We start from the raw sequence: 10,878 nt of genomic DNA on the forward strand, positions 1-10,878 counted from the left end.
AACACACATAACTTGAATTTTCTAAAAGAAAGCAATCCAGCCCATCAAGAAAAAGGCCCTCTTCATCTGAGACTACATTCTGGGATGAATTTATCTTGTGTTCCCCAAAGAAGGGCCACTGAGGGATGGAGAATATTTGCAAAAGTTCAGAGGCTAGTAAGATCTTCAGGCTGAGAGGGGTCTCAGAGGCCTCCATCCAACTCTACCCCCCAGTCCTCCTGTTTGGGAGCCTCTAGCCCATCTCCCTGCTCCCCTACCCCATTTCAAGGAGCTCCCCATGTGGGGCATCCCTGACAGTAAAAGCTCTGCATGGAGCCAAATCTCTGGCCATTGTTCTCAGGATGGGGAGCTGGGCTGTGGGGCTGAGAAGTTCAGGATCTGAGAGCCAGAAAGCCAGGCCAACCCTGCTTCCTTCTCTCCCACCAGCCACCTGCCTCGACCGGAGCTGTTTACAGCCTGCACAGAGCCTTGCTTCTGCCCACTGGATGACTTTAACCCTGTCTGTGACCCCAAAACCCACGTGGAGTACCTCACTCCCTGTCAGGCGGGCTGCACAGGCTGGGCGCTCCAGGAGGCTCTGGACAAAAGTCAGGTGGGTCAGGGCTCCAAGCACTCCCTCAGCCTCCCTTGGGCCCTTCCACTCCCTGTCTTTGTGTACCCATCACGCTCTCCATCTTTCCACATTCTCATTCTGGGGCTTTTCTCTCTGTCTGTCCATCTATCTGTTGGCCAGTCTGCCTCCTTCTATTGGCCAATGGAAAACATGATTCTTGCAATAACCTTTCATTGCCAGTCTGGGCCCAGCCATGGGCCGGGCCCCAGAGCACAAGGGTGAGCCCGATCTGGCTCCAGCTCTCTGTGCAGGAGAGAGGTGAAAGGAAACAAGTCAGGAATTCCAGGGGTGGGGATAGGCAGGTACAGACAATGATGGAAGAAGCCGGGGAGGGTCTTAGAAGGCTTCCTGGGACATGACATTTGTGTTGGGTCTACAAGGATGAGGGAGCCAACTAGGAAAGGGCTTTCCAGGCAGGGGGAGCTGTAGAAGCAGAGTCTGCACACCCATGCACACAGTGTTTCAAGAACCTGGGAAGAACTTGTTGGAGCAGAAGCATAACGTTTCAAAGAGGGAAAGTGAGGCACAGGCAAAGAAGGGCCTTGAATGCTGGGCCACCAGTAGGGACTTCACCAAGAGAGTGTTGGGGAGCATTGGTTAGGCTGGCAACAGTGTCAGATCTGTATGTGATCACACTTGAGGCTGTAGGTTGGAGGAAGGTGAGCAGAGGCTGGCCCAGTAAGCCCAGTCAGTCAGTCATTCAGTCAACAAACCTTCATAGAGCTTCTCCTCTGTGCTGGGCCCTATGTGTGGGGGGGGGGGGGGGGAAGGGGAACTGAGGACCCAGAGCCAAGGGACCTACCCTCAAGGAACTCTCAGCAGTGAAGGAGGCAGAATAAGCAGCCCCAATGTATATGGTGTGAACCTTAAACAGGTCCCCAAGACGAGCCACCCCTCACCTTTCTCCTCAGTCCCCCAGATGAGAAATGAAGAGAACACCTGCCTTCCTCAGACCCCTAGACTGTAGAAGAGCCTGTGTGTGCAGTGTCAAACTGGCCATTATAAGGGGTTCCTTCTCCAGAGTTCCCTACCTTTGTCATGGGGAACTCCTGCCTTTACATCCTCTGGGCATCAGTGTCCAAGCCCAAGGGTCCTCCCGGTAGGGACCTGGGACCCATGGGCTGGAGCCCTGGAGAGCTCCTGGCTGATGGGGCTTCAGACCAGCAGGCGCCACCTAGGGGCTGTGCAAACCCTTTGCATTTGCAATTGCAATCCCGGTCTTCGGGCCTTCTTAATTCTCACTGTCTTTACCTGGTTTCATCTCCCTGAGACTCTTCCAGGGAACCCCAATTCCTGCCGGCTGGGGCAAGATCCCCCAGGGAACAGTGAATTTTTGCGGATGTGGGCCCCTGAGCGCCGTGGCCAGGTCATCTGGTTCGAACCCCGCCCCCTTCTTCCCGTAACTGACTCTGTTACCTCAAGCAAATTATTTAATCAGTGTCTCCATTTTCTGGGTCTATAAAACAGAAGTGATCATATTGAGTACCTACTCTATGCCAGCCACTATGCTGAATGCTTTCCTTGGGTGAATTCATTAAACAGTGAGTAAAGGGTCACATGACAAAACCCGTGAAAAATACTTAACACAGTGGCTGGGAAATTTTAAGCGCTGGGTAGTACACACTCCTGTTATGCCCATTATACAGATGGGGAATGGAGGCTCAGGAAAGGACCGGGCATTGCCCACAGTCTTAATGCCAGCGCTGGGATTATAACCCAGGGTTCTGGCCTCCCAGCCCAGCTCCCTCCCCAGAGCCTCCTCAGAGGTTGTGTCTGGGGATAGTGTTTGGAGGAAGGTGGGCTGGTCAGCACTCAGGAAGTGTCGCTCTGGCCTAGAATAGTCTCGCTGCACACCTGCCTCCTCAGGCCGACCGTGAGCGAGCTCGCGGGCCCGGGGCTGGGTCCGGGGCTGGGTCGCTCAGCAGTCGGCGCGACTGTGCTCAGAAACAATTTATGAAGGTGTAAATGACCAGGGGAAAGACGGGGAGAGGTGGGCGGTTGGTGGGATCTGAGGCTCAGGGGGTGAGGCTGAAGTCCCCCTGGGGAGTGAGAATCGGAAGCAGATGGAGAGATTGAAGTCATCCATAAGAAGAGCTTGCTGCTGGAGTTAGATGAATGGGAATGAGAGCTGGGAAAACTCCAAGAGGAAGACCCCCTTTGTCCAGCCCAGCCATCTTCTGCCACTCAGAAAAGGCATGAGGGTGGGTCTCTCTCTTCTAGCAACATTGCCAGGCCTAGTTCTCCCCTTACCTGTCCCTCCATTGTGCCTCCAACCCAGTGGCTTGCTCAGCCTGGAGGGAAAGGGCCACATGGTATGTGCTTAGCAGGTCACACACCAGATCTCTCTCTTTCTTTCTCTCACCTTGCCCTAATTCTACCTCCTAAGTATCTCTCAAATCAAAACTTGTTTCCCCACTGTCCTCCCCTTCCCACCACTCTCTCTGCAGTGGGCCTCTGCCTCCCCCATCTGGCCCATCCTCTTGAAGGAGCCACAGTGACTTTGGTGTTGTCAGCCTTCGTCCCTCCCTCCCGTGCTTAAATGCTTCCCAAGGCTCCCAGAGTCTGCCTCAGGGACTCCCAACCCTTTTCACAATAGGAAGTGTCTGAGGCTGCCCATGGCTGGAGGTGACAGGCTGCCCCAGGCCAAGCAGACCACCTCGAGGGCTCATAGCACCTGGCCCTGCATACCTGTTTCCCAGCACAGGCCAAGGCTCCCTGGGACACACTGGTCAGAGACTCTGTTCTCTGGGGGAAGAAAACCCTAGGCTTCCTGGCTGGCTTTGCTCCTGGGAAGCACCCGAAGACATGGGCAGTGGAGACAATTTCTGAAGGAATCCGGGGCTGGAAGTTTTCCAGGCCATGTGGTGGTGAGACTGCAGGCTGTCCTCAAGCATGCCCCTGGGCCAGCCTGGGGGCCACTCCTTGCAGCTTGAAAAGGAGTCAGCTTTTCACAGACTTCAGCCTCTGGAGGGGTCCCAGTTTTGGGGGAGAGTCTCCTATTGGACATTACCCTGGCGGGATGGAGGGCTAGGGTTTGTCCTCTGGCCCTGGAGCCCCCAGACCTCAGAAAGCCGTACTCCCTTGTGTAGGTTCTGCAACCCTGCTGGGGCCAAAGCTTGCTTCAGGACCCTGCCCATCTTGCTGGGTTTCAGCCTCTCTAAACAGCTTTCCATTTCTGCCAGTGCCTGGGTACCCTCAGGACAATGTTTTCAATACTTTACCCAGCATTTTGTTGTCAGCGGGATGACTGGCAGGGCCCTGGCCCACTGTGTTTCTGGAAACAGCAGTCCAGGTTCCTCTTTTGTGTCCCAAGCTCAGCAGGCCGCTGGGCCCAGGGTAGCCCTAGCGCAGCCCAAACGCTTCCCCTTTGCCCTCCGCTCCAGGCAGACAAAGACTTGCGGCGCTCTTGCCTGCCACTTTCCTGTTATTTTACATCTGACCTTCCTTCCCTCTCCTCATTTCAGTTTTCCTCTTCGCAAATTCCTATTCATTCTTCCAGAGCCAAATCTAGCACCCCTCTCCGCGGAGGTCGTCCCTGCCCTTCACCTGCTGAAGCCTGGTTTCCATGGTGCTGTCTGGGTCCCTCTCTCCTGTGCTGGAATCTCTCCTTGAGAGTTTCCTCTGCGACCCAGTGCCCTGGAGGACCTCAGTGAAGTAGAAAGGGATACTCAGCTGGAAAATCTGAGTTCCTTCCCCAAAACACTCTTAAATAGTTTGTTTTTTTTAAAGATTGTTTTATTTATTTGAGAGAGAAAGGGAGAGGGCACATGCAAGAGAGCATGTAAGAGAGAGTGGTCATAAGCACAAGGGACGGGCAGAGGGAAGAGCAGGCTCCCCGCTGAGCAGGGAGTCCGATGCGGGGCTCGATCCCAGGACCCTGGGATCAAAACCTGAGCTGAAGGCAGATGCTTAACCGACTGAGCAAACCAGGTGCCCTTTTATCCCCCATAGCTTTTTTTTTTTTTTAAGATTTTATTTGGAACATTCTGACATCACCAGGTGAAAGAATGAGCGAGTTCGTATGCACATGTGTGTGTATGATTGTGCATGCTGTGGGACTGCGGTGTGTGCGTTAAAGTGACAGTGGTGTGTATGGGAGTGTATGTGGTGTGGTAGGGGGTGAGGCTCTCCCAGCCCCTCGCCCTCTTCTGTCCTCTGCTTCCCTCTCCCCACAGCCTCAGCCCCTGTGTGTGGAAAGCATGTGGGCTGCGTACCTGCCTGGCTGCCCCCTCCCACTCGCCTTGGGTCCAGAAAGCCTAGCCTTCAGCCAGCTCTGCCCCAGCTCGTTGGTGCCCTCAGGTCCCCCATAAGCCTTCGGGGGCCTCAGGCACTTGGCTAGCTGCTTGCCCTTCGAGGCTCCTGAAAGCTTTTCTCTCTGCCCCCTTCCTGCTCTAGGTTTTCTACGCCAACTGCAGCTGCATAGTGGGGGGCGGCTCTGTGCTCGCCGGCTCCTGCGAATCGTCCTGCAGCCACCTGGTGCTGCCCTTCATGGTCCTAATCAGCCTGGGGGCCTCCCTGGCCAGTCTCACCCATACACCTTCCTTCATGCTCATCCTAAGGTGAAAGTGGGCGAGCCCAGACCCAGGGGATCCCAAAAAGTCCTTAAACCCAGGTAGGATAAGGGATCCTAGAGGCAGGGTTTAAAGAAGGAGGCCACTTGGGTGTCCTGCCCCTCTCCCCATAACAGACCAGGTTCTCCTTGCCCTGTCTCCATCTTCATGGCAACCTACTAAAGTGACACCATCCACCCCCATTTATAGGTAAGAAACCTGAGGCTCAGAGAAATTCAGAAGCCAGCCCCAGCTCTCATGGCAAGTGTTGAGTAGAGCAGTACCAGGGCCAGGGCCCAGAGCCAGGCCCCTACTTGCCCCAGGAGAGGAGAGGCCACCCAGGCACAGTGAGGACAAAGCAGAGCATTGCCTGATGGCCCATCCCCCCACCCTGCCCGTAGAGGGTGGGTCGGGTTGCAGGAGGGTACAGCCAGAAAACCCAGCCCTGTCCATGTGGTTCATGGTTTTTCAAGTCCATGAGCCCTTACAGGCCCACCATGGACCCAGCCCACAAGAGTATACTGCCTCTTGTTCCCTGATCTTTCCGACCATTGTCCTAAGGGTGCCTGCTGGGACTGACAGATTGTTACCTGAGGCCAAAGTCAGCGTGCCTAGGGTGGGGGCCGGAATAAGGGGACCTCAGAACAGGATAATTCCAAGAACAGGATATTTCATTGTGCTGGGATTATTTTTTTAAACCACTTTTCTTTCTTTCTTTCTTTCTTTTTTTTTTTTTTTAAGATTTTTATTTACTTATTTGAGAGAGAGAGAAAAGGAGCAGGGAGAGGGAGAAGCAAACTCTCCACGGAGCAGGGACCCTGACTTGGGGCTCGATCCCAGGACCCTGGGATCATGACCTGAGCCGAAGGCAGACATTTAACCAACCAAGCCACCCAGGTGTCCCTGGGATTATTTTTCTTCCTTATCTGTTTTCTGGAAAATTACAAGGGGGATGGCACCCCTCACAAATATGAGAAGACACACAGATCTATAAAACTGGCTGGCCTCCAGAGAGGAGGTAGAGGACTCCTATGTCCCAGCAGGCAGGCAGCCTGTGTGAGAGGAGTTAATTCAGGCAGTGGGCTGCAATTTCTGACCGACCCTTGACACCCACCTGCTGTGGGATCTTAGCCAAGTCACTTAAGCTGTGTCAACATTCATCAGTCTCCTTATCTGTAAAATGGGCTAATGATAAACCTATGTCATGCGGGGTACAGTAGGGGTTGCAGTGTAGAATAACAGAGCCCGTAGTAAGCACTCTGTAAACACCAGCTGCTGGTATTGCTAAGAAGGAAGGAGTCATGGCTCGGGGAATCCTAGGCTAGGGCCACGAAGCATTTCGAGAAGTTAGAAGGCGTATCTGACTACCTAGTTTTAGGTTTTGCTGAGTGTAGGAGGAAGGAGGAGGAATTTGGTGGGCCCAAGGGTCGGGGGAGTGGGTGGGGGGTGTCTGTGAGCAATAACACAGGGAGGTCAGCGCAGAGTCCTGATGGCTAGTGGGAGTGCCTGGAACATGGGTGCTGGGCTCCATGGGTTGAAGGGAAATGGAGTGGGGGGCCTGAACCCACCCTCACCCCAGCGCCCAGGATCTTTGGACTTGGGGAAGGCTGGCCCTGGGTTCTGAGAGAGAAGGGGATGGTGAGAGTCCCTGGGGGGCCGGGACCCTCTCAATCCTCATGTTGCTGTGTTTCTGCTTGTTAGGGGAGTGAAGAAAGAAGACAAGACTCTGGCTGTGGGAATCCAGTTCATGCTCCTGAGAGTTTTGGGTAAAGAACCTTCCTGGGACCCTTAGCTCTGACACCCATGGTGTGCTGGGCCCAGGGGCACAGGGGTGAGCAGGACCCAGGTCCTGACCTTAGGGTTTGTGGGACCCTGGCAACAGATTGGACCTGGGACCCTAGAGGTGGGTGTATGAACAGCAGTAGAGCCTTCTAGCAAGGCAGCACCAGCATAAGGGCTGGGCTTGAGGGCCAAAGACTTATGGGACAAGAGACCCCAGTGGCTCTGGGGGGGTTGTGTCTGCCAGGGAGCAGGGAGGTGGGTAATGCAGTTACACCGGACCCCATTATCCCCTGACCACCTCCTCCTGCAGCCTGGATGCCCAGCCCCGTGATCCACGGCAGCGCCATCGACACCACCTGTGTGCACTGGGCCCAGAGTTGTGGGCGTCGGGCCGTGTGCCGCTACTATGACCATGACTTGCTCCGAAACCGGTGAGACCTGGGGTGGGGGCTGCCAGGGCCTCTGGGAAGGCTGCTAGAAATATTCCTGGGGTCCCAGGTAGGAGAGCAGCAGGGACAAGAGGCCCATTCATATCCCACTGCAAGGCAGCAGGTCTGTATCTTACACTGAGCTCACAAGTCCTATGACCCAGCCATGGTCCCTGACTGTAACAGATGAAGAAAGAGAGAGTTAAAGCAGCCCAAGGTCACACAGCTGATAACTGGCAAAACTGGGTCTTGAACCCAAGTGGTCTAAGCATGGTCTGTGCAGGAAATGTATCATCATGATTGAGTGTGAGGAGAAGGGAACAGCCCAGCTGTGAGAGAGAGACAAGGAGTTGAAGTGGGGTTGGGAGAAGGCCTCTCTAGGACACAGGAGGCCTGGTATCCAGCCCAGATCTGTCTGTCCATCAAGAGACCTGCGTTTTCTGGAACCGAGTCTTCCCATCTGTGCAATGGGGAGCCCAAAGGAACCTGAAGACCAAGAGGCTGCTGGGATGGGACAGGAGGTTGGAGGGGACTTGGTGACAGGGCTGGGAGCAGGGAGCTGGTCACTGCCAGCTCTGCGGAGGGCATGGCTCTATGGGCTGGGACTGAACAGGGCATTTCCTAGAGGAAGAAAAATCGAATAAGAGCCTTGGTGAGTTAGGCAAACAGGGGAGAGGGAATACTCTTGTGGCAGGTGGGGTGATCTAAAGTTGCAACTGTCAGGCCCCCTGAATTCTTCAACAGTCAGAGAGAAGCAGGCGTGGCCCAGGCTACAAGTTGGCTAGGGACAAGGCAGGGAGGATGCCCAGGCTTCTGCCCCCCACCCAGTGCTCCTTCTGCAGAGCTTCTCCCCCTCTATCTGGGAAGGGCCCCCATAGGGGTCAACTCCAGGGGCTTCCCTGTCTCCTCAACAAAGGCCATGGTGATGGGGCTACTGCCCTGTGGCCGGAGGCCTCTTTCCCTGCCTCCCCCCCCAGGGCTTCAATGTCTCTGACCACACATTGGTGATGGCTGACCTTGCTCTGGCCCACCCCGAGGACATCCAACCCCTAAACAGGGAGGTCCTAAATTCACGGGTCCCTTGGTCTTTTCCAGGTTCGTTGGCCTCCAGGTCTTCTTCAAGACAGGCTCCCTGGCCTGCTTTGCCTTAATTTTGGCCATCCTAAGGCAGCAGGACAAAGAGGAGGGGACCCAGGTGACCGTATCCACATCTGGCCTACAGCAGCAGCTGTTAACATCAGGGCCAGAAAAGAAGCCTGAGGAATCCAGAGTGTGAGCTGGCCGTAGAGGGGCAGGAATACGTTCTCTGGGCCCTTTGCCTAATCTTGGGTGTCAGGAACCCTGTTTTCCAATTCCAACTCCTCTGCTAACTTACTCTGTGACTTCAGGCAAGTCACCCTCTCTGGGCCTTTGTAACTCATCTGAACCAAAGAGTTGTCTAGGGGTTTGGTGTGTTAGCCACTTGTAAAGCATGCATGACGGTCTTCCCCCTTCTTCTGCCAGCCGGTCAGGCTGACCTGAACCCAGGCTTTCCTGGCAGAAGGACTGTTTCTCTTTCCCCCAGGCCCTAGAATAGAGAAGTAGACCATAGCAGGCTAGGCTGCCAGGCTGACCAGAGCTGGTACTAGCCCAGCTCTGCCGCTCGCCTGGAACAGCCCACCCTCTCTCGGCCTCAGGCACCATCTCTGATGGGTATAAATGGACTTGCCAGCTTTTAGGCTCCTCCCAGCTATGGCCATCTCTGTGGTCAGGATGCACTCAGGTCTCCTCCCTAGCCCCGCTCAGCCTGGAGGCGGGGCCAGGACAGCCTCTGTCAAGAAATATCCATTTGGCGCCCCCTGGAGGCAGAGCTCTGAGCTCTGAGGGGTGCCCACCAGGGAGGAAGCTGGCCTCACACTCAGAACACTCCGGCTAGTCAGGGCCTTCAGCAAACCTGGCGTGAGGGCCCCTTGGGGCACTTAGCTGAGGGCGCAGCTAACTCTGTAGACTCAGGAAATTCTAGTCCTTGCCTCAGGGAGCCACAGTCTGGGCCTGGTCTCTGCCTTAGGGGCTCCAGGGGGTAAGGAGATCCAGGCCCCACATTTGGGCATTTTCTGACTTCAAAGACCAAACACACCCAACACGCATTCACTGGTACTTATGCATGGCCAAGGCTTCACTCACTGACCAGGCCCCACCAAAATCACTGTGACCCCTGTGGACTAGAATCCAAATTTCACCATTTCCTTTTGGGTGCCCCAATCCTCGTTGCCCGTCGCTCTGTAGATAATGTCTGGTTCTGTGATAACCATGTTTTGGGGGAGACACCTGGTTCTCTGTGATGCCTGAGTTGGTGTAAGGACCTGTTCTTTGCAGGGCCAAGGAGTGAAACGTCTGGCTCTGGGTAAGGAGGGCGTCTGTGGAATGCTTGGGTCTGAACCAACTGGTCCTTCAGTGGGCCTTGTCTTGTTTTATGGCCAGTCTTCTCCAGCCTGGCTGTCCCTCCGGGGAGGGGGAGAGAGTTTTCTGATGTACCCCAGCCCATTCTGTTGTCACCACATAGCTGACCTGGCTGGGACCTGCTGCGTGGGAAGCAGGAGACAGAGCTGTCAGCCGTGGCTTCCCAAGCCCGGTGTCCAGCCCTGTGCTGGAGGCAAGGGAGAAGCTGGGGGGGGCAGGAGGAGGGCACTGGGGGCCCATGTGGCTCTGGCCCTCTGAATAGCTCCTGTGGCTGGACTGTGAGGTTCTCCCACATGAAAGAAGAGGAAGATGAAGGTACAGAAGTTCTAACTCCTATTTTGATTCTACTGGTTGATAACTTCAAATGTTTAATAAATATCTGAGCCTGTATTTATCAATGTCAAGAATTTCAAGGTTTCTTCCAACAAGATGAGGTGATTCATATGTGTATATTCCTTCTCCTTCCCTCCTGTTTCCCAGGTTTTGCAGAAATAGTTTGAAATTATAGACACGGCTTATTATTAAATTTGTTCTTGCATAATGTCTCTTATATTACAAAATTCCTTTCTTGCAAAGTGCATTAGAATTTGCAGCAACCACATTATTTCTAGTTATTTAGATTTAAGTTTTACTGGATTCATTGTTCACTGTTATTTCTTGCATACAACATCGTTCCCTAGCTGTATATTCTGGTCTAATTTTCATTTGACTGGGTTACTTCCTCTAATAATGGTTTTAGAAATGGAATAAGGTCATGAAGCTTTCCAAGTCCTCACCTGTTCAGATTCTTGTTCACATTTTACAGAAGAGGAAATAGTTCAGAACGAATAAGCAACTTGTCCAAGATCATACAGAACATAAATGGTGGAGCCAGCGTTTTGTGGGAACGGAAGCTTATACACTTTGGGGAGCCCTCTTTATGAAGAAGAGCACAAGGGGCCCCTGGGTGGCCTCTGCCTTCGGCTCAGGTTATGATCTCTGGGTCCTGGGATGGAGCCCCACATCGGGCTCTCTGCTCAGTGGGGGGCCTGCTTCCTGACTGCCTCTCTGCCTACTTGTGATCTCT

General features: G+C 54.1%; 1 protein-coding gene across 2 annotated transcripts in view; it reads left to right on the forward strand.

The window, feature by feature from the left end:
• Positions 1–10,350, forward strand: part of SLCO2B1 (solute carrier organic anion transporter family member 2B1) — a 45,143-nt gene extending 34,793 nt beyond the window's left edge. The window contains exons 10-14 of one of the 2 annotated variants that reach the window (XM_004768037.3): positions 427–592; positions 5,009–5,172; positions 6,865–6,929; positions 7,256–7,376; positions 8,469–10,350. In XM_004768037.3, coding sequence (XP_004768094.1) covers positions 427–592; positions 5,009–5,172; positions 6,865–6,929; positions 7,256–7,376; positions 8,469–8,649 — 697 coding nt within the window. In that variant the 3' untranslated portion in view covers positions 8,650–10,350. The remainder of the gene's footprint in view (positions 1–426; positions 593–5,008; positions 5,173–6,864; positions 6,930–7,255; positions 7,377–8,468) is intronic. The other variant, XM_013064370.2, reaches the window with a different exon arrangement.
• The last annotated feature ends 528 nt before the right edge of the window (positions 10,351–10,878 follow it).

This window comes from Mustela putorius, unplaced genomic scaffold (assembly GCF_011764305.1).
Source record: "Mustela putorius furo isolate JIRA1106 unplaced genomic scaffold, ASM1176430v1.1 tig00003987_pilon_pilon_pilon, whole genome shotgun sequence".
Taxonomy (NCBI): Eukaryota; Metazoa; Chordata; class Mammalia; order Carnivora; family Mustelidae; genus Mustela; species Mustela putorius.